The following is a 16,522-nucleotide window of genomic DNA, read 5'->3' as shown; positions in this document are numbered from 1 at the left end:
TTGTCACACTGGAGTGTGTCTCTAGGAGATAAGAGATGCTAGTATCCAAAATAACACACCCTGTTATTGTCCCTTTGTAGCCAAGGTAGCTTCTTAATACCCAGTATCCAGTCTCCGGAATGTGATGGTCTCATCATTATCATTTTTAAGACTGAGCTTACATTTCAGCTGCATTCCCCACTCATCCCTGACAGCTCTGGGGCTATTTACCTTAATTTACGTTGTTTTCCCTCTTTCTCTGCTTCTGCCCCTTGTCATAGCAGGTATTCTGGCCTCTCAGCCTAGAAGGTCCATTATCTCAGGTGCATCCTGGTGCGGGATGGGGACAAATTCAAGACCTAGACAGAGACCCCATGCCATCCTATGGGCTGGACTTTGTGACTATCTCCCTGGCAAGTCCATGGGCACTCAGCTTTGGAGTAGGGATCCCCCTCTTATTGGCCCCAGACCCTTTTTGTGCCTGGCTGGGCTAAGAGCACTTCAGAGAATGGTCCCAGTGTGTGACCTCACAGCCAGAAGGAAGGCAGCTCTGACTGCCTCTTACACAGGGTTCCCCTGCTGCCCCTTACACAATGGAGGCGCTGTGTTACTTCCTAAGGTATTCAGGCTGGATTCTGGGTACACCCAGACCCTAACCTTTCTGGGTGGGATGTGTAGCGTTATCTCTTGACCTTCTTTAACCCCTGATGGCCACCTTCTCTCCTGGTGTTTTCTCCCAGGTCTTTCAAATCCAGACATGAAATTCTTATCTCAGGTACATCCTGGTGTCGGTCAGGGAAAGATTATAGACCTAGATGGAGACCCCCATACCACCCTCTCCCTGCTCAGTGGAAGAAACCCATGGAGTTTTATGTGCACGTGCTCTGCTAAAATTGCCTTGTGTCCCTTCTTCCCCTGAAGGTGACAGGTCATGTCACCCAACTCTAGTGACAGACAGGTAGTGGAGCATGCCCCAGGGCTCACGAGTTATCTTGAGATATCTTGAGAAAATGCCAAACATAGCAAGGCCACATTGTACATGTCTGCAATATAAGGACCTTGAAGGTTCTGGAGTTGAAAATGAAGACAAACAGCTGCCCCATCCATTCTGCCTACAAAGCACCCCTCTCCCTGGGGAGCACATGACCTTGAGGGTCTGCAGAATTGCACCACTACCTCACACATCATCATTCCAAGGAGCTTGGTGTGTGTCTCTGTACGCCAAAGATTCCCTGATCTGTGGACTCCAGGCTAAGAATCCTGTCCCTGCAATGGGAAGGCAGGCTGTAACAGAGACACATTGACTCTGGTCAAAGGCTTTATAAGATGCCCAGCTCTCTCTGCAGTTAGTTATGCTGCCTGCTAAATTGGGTTGCACTTTTAGGCACAATAAGACTCTAGAAGGCTTTCAAATCAAGGGCTGAGGATAGATGGAAGACATGACCAGGAAAGGCTGCCCATCCCTACTCACACTTCTTGGAGGGTAGAACAGGCAGGTGTGTGTGTGTGTGTGTGTGTGTGTGTGTGTGTGTGTGTGTGTGTGTGTTCAGACTGGAGAGTCAAAGCCAATTTTGGCTGCATATTGCTATGAGGACCACATGTATTTTAAATTTAGAAGCTAATACAAATGAGCAATCTGTTGGACCAGCTCAGCCACACAAGTTGCTGGAAAATACAGCACGAATTTCAGATGCATTTCTTGTGAAATCAGTCACCAAACTGATGGTCCATGGGGCAGCTGGATTCTCCCACAACAGCCAAAAGAAATCGTGCATGATTTGCCCTTGCTATTCCAAGGACATGTCCTGCTTTGAGGAAGGCCTGAGTCCTTCCCATACTATCTTCAGGCTCAACTGGCACCTGCCAGCTTCTTTATCTGTCACCTAGATTTGTGGTCTGGTGGAGCTCACTTCTGCAGCTGGCATGGAGTAAAGGATCACGTTCCCCGAGGCAATGCTTGTGGCTTCAATTTGAGTCTGATTTCAATACCCAGAGTCTTTGACCGAGTCTGTCAACAATGCTTCCAGCTCCACAAGGCTTGGGGCTCACGCTGTTGGATTCGGGAGAAAAGAGGATGAGTCTGACAGAGAGATCTCATGAACACTGGTGTCCCACTCTTCCTCCCCTTCAGAGGGAGTGGGTCAGGGTCAGGATGGAACCAGAGCCCAGGCCCACAGCCCTGGTGACACTGATGCACATCTCCAAAAGGACCACCAAGTTTTGGGGTACTGTCCCCAGCCACAAGATGGGGAGAGCCACAGAGCAAGATCTTTGGCCTGGATTTCAGAAGATCAGGGTTTCTGTAGGACTTTGCTGTGTGAACAGTGATGTGCCACCAGAGATAAGACTCCAACAATAGACCAGAGAAATAGTTCCAGCTGAGCCTAGCATGGCTTTGCCTGCAGGAGCATGGATGGTTCCCAAACAGCCACATCAATGACAAGTGCCATTCCAGCATGGATGATGCCTCCCCGACACCTGCTTAGATGTAATCTCCCGTTCAGTTAGCATTCTGCTCTCCAGCACCTGTTGAGGCCACACGCAGCTGGGCACAGGGCGGGAGGAGGACATGGCTGGAATCTCAGGGTCTAATGACCTTCCCTGTCCCTTCCTCCCATGAAAGCGAGTCATCAGGCCAGATCTTCAGAGTCTCTTTCAGGAGGTCAGAGGTGCTCTCACGATGGTGGTGTTGTCTCCTAAGTTGGAGGACAGAGGTCCTCACTTCCCTCAGATCATGGGAAGCATCAAGAGTCCAGTGTCATTTCCTAGGGTCCTGTTAAGCCTCAGAGTGACCATGTGGGGGAGCATCCTGGTTGGTGGGGATGAAACCAAGTCCCTGGGGTAGAGAGGGTGAGATGGAAGAAATGGTTTTCACGTTAAAGCACCCCAGGAGGTCCTACAGAGGCAGCTTGGCCTTAGAAGGCTCCAGCCGTCCATTTACTACACACAACTCCCTCACACGTTTCTCCACCTAGCGTGGGAAGGCTGCTTGGCAAGCTCATTGAAGAAACCCGAGGATGTATAACCATCCCATAGCTGCTGTTACAAAGCACCACAGGCAACATGGCTTAAATCACAGAAATGTGTCCTTTCACAGTCCAGGAGGCCGCAAGCTCAAAACAGGCATCACTGGGCCCAATGAAGGGAAGGTTGGGCCCAGGGTCCTCTGGAGCTCTGGGGGACAACTTGCTCCTTGCCTGTTCTACCTCTGATGGCGGCCAGCACTCCCCAGCTTGTAGCACCTTCTCTAGCCCTTGGAATCAATGCATTCGATCCTTTCTCCACTCTGTCCTCATGTGACCTCTTGTTCTTGTGGTAACTCAGCTGTCCCTCTGACCTTCTCTTACAAAGACACCTGTGGTTGCATTTAGGACCACCCTGGACTTAATCACACCTGCAAAGGCTCCTTTTCTATGTAAGAGCTCCGGGGCTCTGGACCTGGCATCTTTCAAGGTCTCTCATGCATTCTCCTCCTGGTGGTTAGATAGTTTAGGAGCAGAGCGTGTGACCCCTGTTGCTGGTTATTAGACAGTTTTATTTTGCTTTGACCTTCCTAGGCCTTGGTTTTGTCTCCCCTAAAGTGGGGCCATAGAAGGACGTCTTATCTGGGATTGAGGTGAGGACTCAGTAGGCTCAGAGGACTGGGTCACACAGCACTTAGAGGAAAGACATCATAGCAGTCTGGACGGCTTGGATGGGAGGTGGTATGCATGCCATAGAAGCTCTTTATGAGCTTATAGCATGGAGTATCAATGCAGCCCTGTCTCCATGATTGCCACAATGCAGGCAGTGATCTGGACACTTCCCCGTGACTGCCAGGCACAGAGGTGGATGTAAATTCATCGTTTCCTGAGTGTTTATGGCAGTGTTGAGTTAATAAATCCCAAGCTGTGGGGAACTGCCATTGCTGTGGGTCAAGGGTGGTTGAATGTGGACAACTGTGACTCCATCAAGGAAATATATCCGAGAAGGAGGCACATGAATATCTCCAGATAGCACCGCCCTCAGTGCGTGTGCTTCTGGATAAGAAAGGGTTTTCTTTCTGCTAATGTTGTTGGAGCAATTTCCACAGATGCCTGGAGGATCTCATAGCAGCCAGAGTGCAGAGTTCGCAGCCCTAATCCCTACAATCAAAGAACCACTGGACCTCAGAGAGGCGCCATGTGCGCTGCCAATGGGCCATCCCTCAGCTGCTTCCTTTCAAGGTGTCTTGTTTTATGTAAATCCCACCCAATCAGAGACATGGTTAACTGAACACCCTTGTAAACAGTGGCCTGACAGGCAGGCTGTCTACTGGAGTGGTAGCAGGGAAATCAGCGCGCTCGCTGGCTTCTGGCCAGCCCTCCCCCCCCACTTTCCTATTGACTAGTGTGTGGCCACATTGCTGTCTTCCATGGATGTGGACTCAGCAATGTTTGTCCTTGACAGTCTCTACTATAGGAACAGCATAGCCAAGGCTTTCAGCACAGTTTTGGAGAGGTGAGTGTAGCATCCCTCCGGCCCTCTCTCTTCCCTCCCTCTCTCCTTCCTTCTTTCAAGAGCATCTGCTACCAAGCACAGGCCAGTGAGCCGTGCAGGGACTAGAAGGCCAGAGTGGGACATTCTACTTCAGGGTCCCAGAGACTGGAGCTGGGGTTGAGAACCATACTTAGACCTGGGCTGCAGCTGCCCCTTGGCTGGTACACGCTCTGCATTCTCTGCCACTAAGGAAAACTTCATTGTCTTAGGTTTCTGATAAATGTCATGACCAAAAGCAACTTGGGGGGGGGAGGGTTTTATTTAACTTAACGGCTCATAGTCCATCATGAAGGGAAATTGGGACAGGAATTGAGTCCACAGAAGAACACTGCTCACTGGCTTGCTCCCCATGGCTTGCTCAGGCTGCTTTCTTACAGCACTCAGGACCACTTTGCCCAGGGGTGGCACTGCCCACAGTGAGCTGGGCTCTCCCCCATCAATCATCAATCAAGAGAATGCCCATAGAGTTGCCCACAGGGCAGTCTGAGGGAGGCGTTTTCTCAGCTAAGGTCCCTCTTCCTAGATGGCTCCAGCTTGGGACAAGCTGACAAAACCCAACCCGAACAATCATCAAGTGAGCAACTGGGCACACATCTGTTCCTATATCTGGGATGTCAAAGCACACTCACTTCTGCATCCTAGACGTGTGCCGAGGAAACAGATTTGAGAGGTCATCACTGGTCTGTCCATGGAGGTATGGGGCTTCGGCTTCTGGTAACTTAAGCCTGCCATCTTGAGGGGCTCTGAGAGAGCTCTTCATGAGGAATCCCCTACACAGTGAACTAGCATGACCAAAGGTGACTAATGCTGGTTGGAAGGAGGAGGCAGAGAGGCTGTGTTGGAGAATTACAACTGTACTACACTTGGCTGGGGAATCCTGGCAGTCAAGGAAGAAAGGGGAAGGGGCTGACCTCTCTCCTGATCTTTCCTGAAGGAAACAGTCTTGTGCATTGGAAAGACATAATTTTCACACCATTAAGAAGCAAACATCCTTTAAACTCTTTTTATATGCGTGTGTGCAGACATGTGTATGTTTATGTGTGTGCAGGGCACATATGTGCTTGTGTAGAGAGGACAGCCTCAGGTGTCATTCTTAGGTGCTATTCACCTGTCTCTCTCCCCCGACTTTGGACATACTGTCTCTCACTGAACCCGGTGCTCTTTCAAGCAGGCCAGATGCATGATCCACGGGGATCTGCCTGACCCTACCTCCCTCAATGCTGGGATCATGAGCTGTGGAGGAAACCCAGCCCAACTCCCAGACCAATGGCTGAGGGTCAGTAGGATGACGTTCTTGTGCACATGCAGTTGGCATGGCTGTAGCCTGGGAATGCATGTTGAGGCTGTATTTAGAGGCACAGCCTGGCCACAGCACAGCACAATGGCCTTCACTATAGACATCTTTCTGTCGTGTGTCATAGTCCCCATAGACTGTGTGGGTGCAAGTGGAGGCCAGGCATTGGCATCATCTGACTTCCTCAGTCTCCCCTACCCTTTTTACTCACTTTAGTGTCCATATGCATGTGTGGTGTGTGTACATATGTGCTTGTGTTTATATGTGTGTGTGCATGTGCACACACGGAGGCTCAAGCTCGACTTTATGAGACTCCCTCGATTGCTCTCCACTTTATCCTTTGAGGCAGGGTCTCTCACTTGGGCCAGAGCTTGTTGATATGATTAGACTCACTAGCCAGCTTGCTCCAGGTGAGAGGTGGTGATCTCCTTTGCCCATCATGTAAGTGCTGGAATTACAGGCAGCTACCATGACTACTAGGCATTTACATGAGTTCTGGGGATCTGGTCCTCACTCCCACTTTCCAGGCAATCACTTTGTCTACTGAGCCATCTTCCTAGGCCTCCACCCTAGTTCTTTAACTAAGTAAGTTAGTTAATTATTGTAAGACGAGCGAGCGAGCTTTGTTCTGCACATCGGTCTCCTTCACGGGTAAGTAGGTGGGACTGGAGCCAGGATGCTTCCCACCTGAGGCCCAGGTGTGTTTCTCCCTAGATTGCCCTCCAATCCGAGACTTTGTGGCGCTTGATGTCACCAGCAGCAGTTTTCACGTGTCCTGGAGTTTGAATTCCACTCAGAACCACACTTTCCATGTCCAAGTGTACCAAGGCAGAGAAACACTCAGAAGCACCCAGACGAGGAGCCGGACTCTGGTGGTGCCTGGGTTGGAGGCTGGAGTACTGTACGGAGTGAGGACCAGCTACCAGGGGTGCGGGGCCAATGTCTCTGCCACACTGGTTGTCAAGACAGGTAAGGCACTCGTTGACAGCCGTGTTTCCTTGAGTGGGCCTTTCTGTCCCAGAGTTTTGGGGACCCAGCATGTCCCAAGAGCCTTCCTGCATGCAGGGGGTGGGATGTGACTGCCCCCCCCCCCCGCTGTGTGTGGCCCACACTGGACTGAATGCTGCGTGGGCTCACATGGGTCCCCAGTTGTTGACTCACAGGCTCTGTGGAAACCTGCTAGTCTGATGTACATGGATGTGGTCAGATAGAGAGTGTGTCCACAGATGGTGTGCCACAGGCATTCAGTCACACAAACCCCTTCAGGGCGATCTCAATAGTCTTCCACCATCAGGGCTGGGCAGCCCAGTGGTTTCCTAGATGAAATGGGAACACACCCTATTTCCTGTGGCCCATAGCATCCACCCTACCAGTGCCAGTAGGGACAGATTCTCCCAGATCTACAGGACACATGCAGATGCTTAGATCTCTGGCACCAGATGGCAGCTAAGGGGGCCATCCAGTCCTTACAGGTGGCCCACGCGGCCCTGCCTGAACATGGTAATATACAGACTTCACCAGACTAGGCAAGGTAATAAGATGGCTCCCTTAGGTCTGAGGCTGTGGTGTGACGAGGAGGGGGCTCTGAGACCCTGAAGCCCTAGATTCTCTGTTCTGCCCCTCTCCTAGCACAGATGGTAGCTTCAGGCTGGGGTGAGGCTCACTGTTTCTACAGAGTCGCTCCCTCCTAACAGTAACTTAGGCTTATCACAGGAGTGTGTGTAGAACAAACAGCGAGCGTGGATTTGGTTCCAGGTGTCCCCTGGGAGGAATGTCTCACCCCCCCGGGATCAGAACCTTCCCACAGCCTTGACAAAACTTTCATGGCCGTGACATGCACATGTGATCTGTTGGGTTGACCCTGGCCTTTGGGCCCAGGTTCTCTATCCCCGGTAGAGCCAGGTTGGAGTTAGTCTGTGGCTTGCTGTCAACAGTCAGGGAGCATGATGGGCTGTAGTGGAGCCCGCCCCGATGCCTGTGCACACTGAGTTTACTCTCATAAAAGAGACATAGGTTCCTACTCTCCGTGTTGAGGCTTTTCTTCAGCCTCTAGAGGAGAGGTGACCTCATGGCAGCGGACCAATCAGTTTGCCAGGTACAAAGAGGTGGGATTTTCAGTGCTGAAACATAGAAGGTTCTAGCAAACTGGGACCAGCAGTCACTCTAATGTAGGGGGCCTGGGTAGTAATTGAACATGAGGACTTGGCCAGGCCAGGTACTCAGCACATTCCCCTACCTCAGGAAAGGTCATCTAGAAGGACCTTGGGACCCTCTATGTACAACCTGAAACCCAGCTCCTACAAGGGTCCCTGTCCCAGCTGACAGAGTGCATCTGATACTGACCAAGTCTTTCACTCTAGTGCGGATGTCAGCATTGCCATTTCTTATGCCAAATTCTCCAGTTGGACCATCCCGATCTAAAATTGATGTCTCAACTTCTTTTGTGCACCCATCCAATAGGAGGCTTTAAGCAACACATGGACAGAAAAGCCCGTGACTATTTTTGTGTACATGGTGCTGGCGATTGGCCCGGGCTGTGGGCATGCCAGGCAAGCATTCTACCGCCTAGGCATACCTCAGCCCCAGCATGTGACATTCCCCTCTCAGGGTTTTGGCTGATTTGTGTCACTTTGTGTCACTTCTGTCTTAGATGCCCGGGTTTTCCAAGTCACAATACGGATCATGAACCGTAACCTGACAGAGCAGATTCTCAACTGCAGCAGCGAGGAATTCAGGAACTTTTCTCAACAGCTGTTTCGTGAGGTAGCAGGAGAGCAGACCATTGGCCTGCTCTCAAATCCTCAGACTAAGGATCCACTTATGTATGCACAAGCACACACACACGCACACACATGCACATGCATGTACACGCTTACAAATACACATACACATCAACAACCTGGCTCCTCTCTGTGGCTGAGCAAAATCATATGTCTTGTAACAGCCCAAGGAAGGTCACATCCACCGACCACAGCCCCTCACGGGATAGCAATCCTCCTTCAAATAAGTACCTTGATTGTATGGCTGGACTTGCTGTGTAAGGCTCTGCCTTGGGGTGCTGTTATCCTGTGTGGCTTTATAGTAGTTTCCTGAGTACAGGCTCTGCTACCGATCTTAGCATCTGTTGGCCCCCGTGGCTGGCAGGAGACACTGACACCAAGCCTGGGAGCAGAGCCAGTATTTACTATCTAACATAGGTTCTGGGCTGGGGGGAGAGCTGACTTCTGCAGCTGTCCAGGGGCCAGGATTTTACCCTTTTGGAAAAATCATAGACTAGCTTGATAGAGTATTGTGGATGCTGGCAGAAGACACAAGGTTCCTGGGTCAGCGACAGAGTGCCTGTCACGGCATAGAGGGGGTCCTGAGAATCATGTAAGGCTGGCTCTCCATCTTGCCCTTTCCCCAAGTGAACAGGATGCCCACAAAAAACCTGTGTGTCCACAAAGGGGGTGTGCCTAAGCAGAGCAACCCCTGCCTTAGGGAGCCCAGATCTTTTAGACCCTAAATTGTGCTCCAGAAGGGAGGCTATGTTTATTCACTCTTGCATGGTAGAAAGGACTGTCTTTGTTCTGGAGAGAGCCTCCATCCTGAAGTCCCCAGGCTCCTCTGCATACCAACCTCCCTGGAAAAAGTCCAGGACAAGGGGACCTGGGGGGGTCTTCTATTTGCAGGATGGCCAGACTGCTGGGGGGAGGGGGTGCTCTTGATAGCTGCTTCTAGGGAGGCCAGCTATTTTTAGGTTTATTTTTGAAAGACAAGGTTTCATTCTGTATCCTAAGCTGGTTTAGAACTCACTGTATATCTCAGGCGGCCCTTGAATTAGAGGTGGTCCTCCTGTCTCGATCCCAGGAGCAGCTCTTGAAGGTTTATAGAGAGCTAGTTTTTGTTTTGGGGCCTCCCTCAAAAAGCTAACCCCAGTGCTTATGGGATGATTGGCAGGAAGGTGGGGGAGAGACTAGTGTCTCGCCAATAAGGAAGGCACAGCCCCAAGGAATCATGGGAACTGTTTATTGGTAGCCCCTCCTCGTCAGTCAGTCAGTCCATCAATCAAGCTGACAGTCCCTGCGTTTCACCCACATATACACATCCTCCTCACACTTACTTCCAGGGCAGTTGGGTGGACTGTCCACATACACCCTGGGCCTGGGTTGCAGTGGGTGCTGTTCCAGGAAGAGTTGGGTGGCCCCATGGCTGGGAAGGCGCATCTGCTAACCGTCTGAGCTGCTGCTGTGTGTCTCCCGGTTAGGTGGAAAACTCCTTCCCCCCAGTCATTTTTGACATGTACAGACGAGGGAAGCTGAGGCTGCAGATCGTGTCCCTGCAGGCTGGGAGCCTGGTGGTGACACTTAGAGTCACCCTGCAAGATGCTGAGTTTCCAGTGGGTGTCTCCACGCTAAGGCCCTTACTCCTGCGGCTGGCGGCAAGCACTGTGTTCCAGGTTGACCAGCAGGGGACGCTAGTGCAAGGTACGCCTTTTCCCAGCAGGGCAGCAGGGCATACCTCCAGCTCACAAGTAGCCCCAGCCAATCTTCCCTTTACTTGAAAAGCGAATAAAATAAGCGTGTGAATTGTACCCTAGTAATCCTCTATGAGAACAAAGGTCCAGGGCCGGAAGCTCCTCCTGGCATGGGCTCATTCCCTCTGGATGATGCCTTTTGCAGTCACTGGTCCAGCACACAGAGTATGAAATGAGACTAGGGGTCCTTGGGTGTATGTGGGTGGGGGGAAAAGAATGGGGATCCCTGTGTCTGGGGGTCAGGACACAGTACTACAGTGTCTGCCAGTCAACTGCTCACCTGTGAGGTCTGCTCCATTAGCTCTGGTGTTTATTCATTTTGCCTTGATGCAGGGCAAGCCAAAGAGAGCGAATTTGCACACCGAGTGTTGAACAGACTTGGGAGGCCCATCAGTGGCCAACAGTTGTCTGTAGGAAGGACAGGAAGACTTCCGTCTGCTGCCCTCTTGTTTCCTGACCAGGCTGGCCCCTTTCTCCCTGACTCTGCCTCCTCTCCCCACAGACTGGGACGAGTGTGCACACAGCTCTGAACATGACTGCCACCCAACCGCCCGCTGCATCAACCTGGAGGGCTCCTACACATGCCGGTGCCTCACAGCCAGGGATGCCAACCCCTCCCGGGCTGGCCGGGTCTGCAAGGGTGAGCATGCCCAGCTGTGCTTGCCTGAGGCCTGCCATGGGAGGGTCAGCACGGCCAGGCATAGTGCTAAGGGCCACAGCAATGTTTCTGGTTTTGTTTTGTTGTTTTATTCAGAAGGAATTAATGTGATGGTAAATGTACCTAAGAGCAAATGCGGTGTGGGTTCTGTGGCTCTTTAGCCCACAGCAGTTGTAAAATATAATATTGGAGTAGATTTTTTTTATAAATGGGCAAAAGAAAAGAGCTCCAAGGAAGTCATGAAATGTCCTCAGGAACAGGGAGTCCTCTCTTGATGGCTTCAAGATGGATAGACTTGTAGAAACCAGGTGTGCTATAAAAGGGCCCCCCTAGTGTGTGTGGGGGCTCCTGAGTCCTAGCCCTACCACATCTCTACCACTCAAGTCTTTTAGCAGGGGGTGGGGGCAGGGACTGAGCTAAGAAGCAGGAGGCAGTTATTTGCGGATCTCTGATGCTGTGTCTGATTAGTTATGTCTGCCCTTACACATATCAGCTACTCTGTCTGATTAGTCATGTCTGCATTGGGAGCATGCTGGAGCAGAAATGCTCTCCTCCTCTTCCTGTGCCTCTTCTGTCTCTGTCTGTCTGTCTCTGTCTGTCTTTCTCTCTTTCTCTTGTGTATGTGCATGTGGGGGGGGGGGAGGCATTCACACCTGTAAGTGCATGTGCTTGTGGAGGCTGAATGTCAACCCTGAATGTCATTCCTCAGGAACCATATACCTTGTGCTAGGATTAAAGGTGTGTGTACCACTACAGGGTCTCTCACCGGGATCTGAAACTCACAGATAAAGTAGACTGGCTGGTTAATGAGCCTCAGATATCCTCCTACTTCTGCTTCCCCAGAGCTGGAATCCCAAGTGCATACTACTATGACTGTTTTTTTTTTTTTGTTTTGTTTTGTTTTGTTTTGTTTTAAGTTTACTTTTAGTTATGCATGCTTGTCTAAGTGGGTGGGTGTACATTAGTGCAGTTGCCTGTACAGGCCAAAAGAGGGCGCCAGATTCCTTAGAGGTGGAGTAACAAGGCATTGTGAGATGCCTATTGAATCTGGGACCTGAACTTGTGTCTCCTGGAAGAGGAACAAGTGTTCTTCACTGCTAAGTCCATCTTTCCAGGCTCACCAAGGCGGGGGTGGTGGGGGGAGCTTTTGCAATGCAATGTCTTTCTCTAGGGAAAGCTTTTGCTGTGGAGAGACTCTGATGGCCTTGCTGGCTGTTTCTGGAACCTGACCGTGGATGTATTTTGCAGGTGACATGGTGACCCCCACAGGAGGTGGACTGTCTGTAACAACAGAGGTCACTGCCCCAACTGTCAGCGTGGGAATAACAGGCTTTGGCCCAGAGACCCTTACCTTGTCACCAAGTCCCAGGCACCCAAGGAGCACCCCAACAAGAAGTCAGGCTTGGACTCCAGGGCTTCCCTCTGGGAGAGATGGTAACAGCACAGCCAGGCAGGAGAGGACAAGCACAGGGCAAGGGGTGGAGACACTCAGCACGGCCCCAAGCCTGGGGACGAGCCATGGAATTCCCAGCAGTATGGCAAGCTCCTTCCCCAGTGCTCCAGGGCCAACCCATGGTTCCCTCCAGAAGACCACAGACGTCCCACTGCATTCCACCAGAGAGCCGCAGGAAAACTTCACCATAGGCCCACCTTCGGTGACCACTTCACCCACAAGCTATGTTGTGTGGCACCCCAGTCCCACTTGGGAGACACCCCCTCCGAACTCCACAAGACTACAGAATGAAGATTCTCGACCTTCCTCCTTCCCAGGCCTGCCATCGGCCTCAACCCCTGTGGCTCCAGAGCCCCCTGCCTGTGGTGAGTCATCAGGGGACAGGGAACCCAGTAGAAACCACAGCCTGTGAGTCCTGATGTCAGGCTTGCCAGAAATGTGGAGTGTCCTTTCTCATCTCCAGTGTATGTGGACCCAGGTATAGCAGTGGGTCCTCTGCAGCAGGTGTCTGGTCTAGTTAGAAAGAGACTTGCCTTCTCCCCCTTACTTCCTAAGAGTGCTTGTCTTTCAGTAATGGGCAGAAGATGGCCAGGGGAGTGAGGAGACTTAGGGACTGTGTGTCCCATTTGCACTGGACAATCCCTTGAAGGTTGGATACCCCAACAGTCCCATAATCCCCAGCTGCACTGCATCCTCAGCCCTCACTGGCATTACAGCATCTCAGCTTTCTGAACCTCCAACTTTCCTGCTGACCCTGTTGAACCCTCGGTTCTCCCTTGCCTGAGCCACACTGGACCTCCAGTGGTCATGCACTCTGGAAGTCTGTCCTTCCAACCTTCTATACCCAAATGTGTGCACGTCAGCTGTCTACCTACCCCTCACAACTGTATTGCAACCCCCAGCTGATCCATGCCATACACAAAGCTTGTCGTCAAGTCTTGGGGATATCCAGGAATGAGTGACCCTTCCAGCCAGCAGATGGGCTGGGGCTCATAGAGGCCTAGCTGACAGCTCCCCCTTTTGTGAGCTTGCAGAGCTGGTTCCGCTGTGAATTTTGCCCAGATTGAGCCACTGCCAAGGGTGAACTCCTCCATTGTTTCCTCTGTGCCAACTCACAGGTGCCAGGATTGTCCCACAGGAGTCAGGGACTATCCAAGGGACTCTTGAGCCAGCAATGCCAGTGACTGGCCCTGGGACACCAGCGTAGGATTAGGGTGGACCTTCTTATGGAGGAACCACAGAGGAGGAGTGGTCCGTAGGCCCCCAACCATCCTCTGGAACAAACTATCCCAGGAACCAGTTTCTGTTGTCTAAGACACGTGGCTTCTGCTGAGAAGCCAAGCTAAGGGCCCTCCAAGGTCCTGCAGACCATCTCTGTGAGGGGCCATGACAATCTGTGTCACTGGCTGGTGTCACACACCCACCCCGCCCAGTGTTAAGTGTTGGACTTTGAGCAGCTCTTTTCCTGCTTCTCGATGTACTCAGATCGATTTTCATGTCAGTATGTATGTCTCACTTCTCAGTTCCTGGACCCATTGGAAAGGTCACCGTCTCCAACGTGACCAGTACCAGCTTCTCCCTGCAGTGGTCAACAGACATCAGCTTCTCGCCTACCTTCTACCTCACTTTGGTCTCTCCTCGGGGACCTGCTGTAACTATGGAGACCCAGGACAACAATGTGACATTGTCAGGTCTGGAGCCTGGAGTATTGCACCTGGTAGAGATTGTGGCTAAAGTGTGTGGGAAAGAAGGTTCCAGAACACAGCTGAGAGTGCGGACAGGTAAGGATCTCTGGGAACATGGGTCACCAATTAAACATAAGGGGACAAACAGACCCACATGAAAGGTTGAGCAGAGGAAGGCCTGCCTGTGGACTGCTGGGTATCCATTCCCTTCTCAGCATAGAAGCACCTGGCTCACCTTGTGAGGGGATGGTGGTAGAATTGAATAATGTCACAGGGACCCCATTACATGGGAGACAGTCCTCTCCACAGTTACATGGTCAGATAAAATCCCTTTTCCCCCCTCCCCATTACTTCTGATTTCAGTTTTCCCAGCACATGACTTCTTACGTGTGTGATACTATAGGGAGCTTTCACGTCACAGAGAGCTTCCCACACACCGTGGGCTGTGTCTCCCAGGTTGGGGGGACATTTCTTGGGTGATGCCTAAGATGACCTATTGGGGCACAATAAGAACAGCTCATGGCCAACAGGAGAAGAAGGAGTTTGGTGGTGTGGGCATGGCCTGGCAGGGAAATCCCTGAGTCTGAGCCAAGCCGGGAGACCCCCGAAGGTCTCCCTGATCTGGAAGGAAGGGGTTGTACATGGATATGTGGCCCTGCACCTTGAAACAAGTCCTATATCTGCTCTTGCCTGTGCTTCTGTCCCACCTCTATGCCTTTTATACCAGGTTGCATGTGCCACTGGACATGGTTCTGGCCTTTGGGTACAATGCCAGCGATGTCCTCCAAAGACATGAGGTTTGAGGCTCATGAGGAATGCATAGTGGGATGACTTTATGGTTTGTCTTAGGACTGAGTGAGATTCCCCTGGGAGGTGGGCTTGAAGTCACCAGGGAGAGAATGCTGTCATTCTCATCTGATGCTGCAGGCCCCTTACATGAAGCAGGTATGCCCCAGACATTCAGGGAGGGCCTGTGTCAGAAGCCAGCATGTCACTGGGGACTATTCCAGACTATGCTCATGTCCCATATGTCCCTGGGAGCCTTGGAGAGCAAAGACTCACTGAGAACAGGCAGGGGTCAAAGTGGAACTGTCCTTAGACCACAGAGAGGTGTGTGTACAGGGTGGGAAATGAGCTGCCTGAACAAGGCCCCCAATGAGGCATGGGCCCCTAGCAGATACCCCTTGGCTCTGACTGTCTCTTGGTGCCTGTTCCCTCTCAAACTGGCCTGGTTTGCTAGCTAGCTGTCTGACTTTCAGTGAAGCCTCAAGGGGGGCCCACTGCATGCTATTTCACATCCTTTGGAGCCTGGTGGGCCATGTCCGTGGGCAGCAGTCACTAGTCCTGCTTTGGAGCCTGGTGGGCCATGTCCGTGGGCAGCAGTCACTAGTCCTTCTTTGGAGCCAGGTCAGCCTGGATACTCATGCAGTCAACAGGGCACTGAAAGGACAGTCTGTGACCCAATGCATGCTACATCCTGCAGTGGCCCAGAAACTTGCGGGTGAGGTCCGGATAGCAAACATCCGGTATTCAGAATCCCTCCGAAATGCCAGCAGCAGGGAGCACCAAGACTTCGTACAGTTATTCTTCAGGACGGTGAGTGGGAACGGTCAGTCCTGTTTCCCTTCCTGGGGAAAAAAAAGGAAGGAGGTGGGAATGCTAGATGCTTCCAACTAGGAATAAGATTCCTGGGTCTTGTGGACTCCCTGTTTAGGGAGGAAGCTGAGCCAGACTCCAGCAGGTTTGAACTATGTGGTAGAGGCCTACCTGAAGGCAGAAGCCATCTCTTGTCTCATGCACCTTGCTTCATGCTCCCTGTGGAGCAGAAAGCTCCATCTGTATTTATCAAAGTGCTTAAGCAGGGCTTTGGTGGTGCAGGCCTATAACCCTGGCAACTCAGGAAGCTGAGGCAGCGGGTGTGTGTGTGTGTGTGTGTGTGTGTGTGTGTGTGTGTGTGTGTGTGTGTTGTAAGTTCAAGGCCTGTATGGGCTACAGAGAGAGCTCAAGGCCAGCCTGGACGACTTAGTGAGACTCTGTCTCAAAATTTACAAAGTAGAGAGTTAAGTGTGATGTAATGTTTACCTAGAATACACCAGGCCCTAGGTTCAGTCAGTCCCCTGTGATATGTGTGCACCAAACACATGTATGCACACATACACACACACACACACACACACACACACACACACACACACAAATGAATATTTAAAAATGGAACTCCATTTCAAATACTATGGAAAATTTAAGTGTATAACCCAGTGATTTATACTGTTTGTAAAAGGTCTGCAGCTTCCACCACCATCTAATTCCAGAATGTTTGGTTACCTCAGTGTGGAAACCCTGTACCCATTCTCCCTCTGCCCTTTCCCCAGCCCCTGGGCCACTACTCTGCTTTTTTGGACCTATCAACTGTAAGCTC

At 51.5% G+C, this 16,522-nt stretch overlaps 1 protein-coding gene across 1 annotated transcript in view; it reads left to right on the top strand.

Moving 5' to 3' along the window:
* The window catches only part of Umodl1 (uromodulin like 1), a 55,554-nt gene that overhangs the window by 18,971 nt on the left and 20,061 nt on the right, over positions 1–16,522 (top strand). The window contains exons 7-13 of the mRNA XM_036168161.1: positions 6,506–6,760; positions 8,442–8,554; positions 10,038–10,257; positions 10,810–10,947; positions 12,214–12,783; positions 13,942–14,199; positions 15,587–15,699. Coding sequence (XP_036024054.1) covers positions 6,506–6,760; positions 8,442–8,554; positions 10,038–10,257; positions 10,810–10,947; positions 12,214–12,783; positions 13,942–14,199; positions 15,587–15,699 — 1,667 coding nt within the window. The remainder of the gene's footprint in view (positions 1–6,505; positions 6,761–8,441; positions 8,555–10,037; positions 10,258–10,809; positions 10,948–12,213; positions 12,784–13,941; positions 14,200–15,586; positions 15,700–16,522) is intronic.

The sequence above is a fragment of the Onychomys torridus genome, chromosome 18 (assembly GCF_903995425.1).
Source record: "Onychomys torridus chromosome 18, mOncTor1.1, whole genome shotgun sequence".
Lineage (NCBI taxonomy): Eukaryota > Metazoa > Chordata > Mammalia > Rodentia > Cricetidae > Onychomys > Onychomys torridus.
The sequence above is the reverse complement of the archived record's forward strand: the minus strand, read 5'-3'. Positions and strand labels throughout refer to the sequence as shown.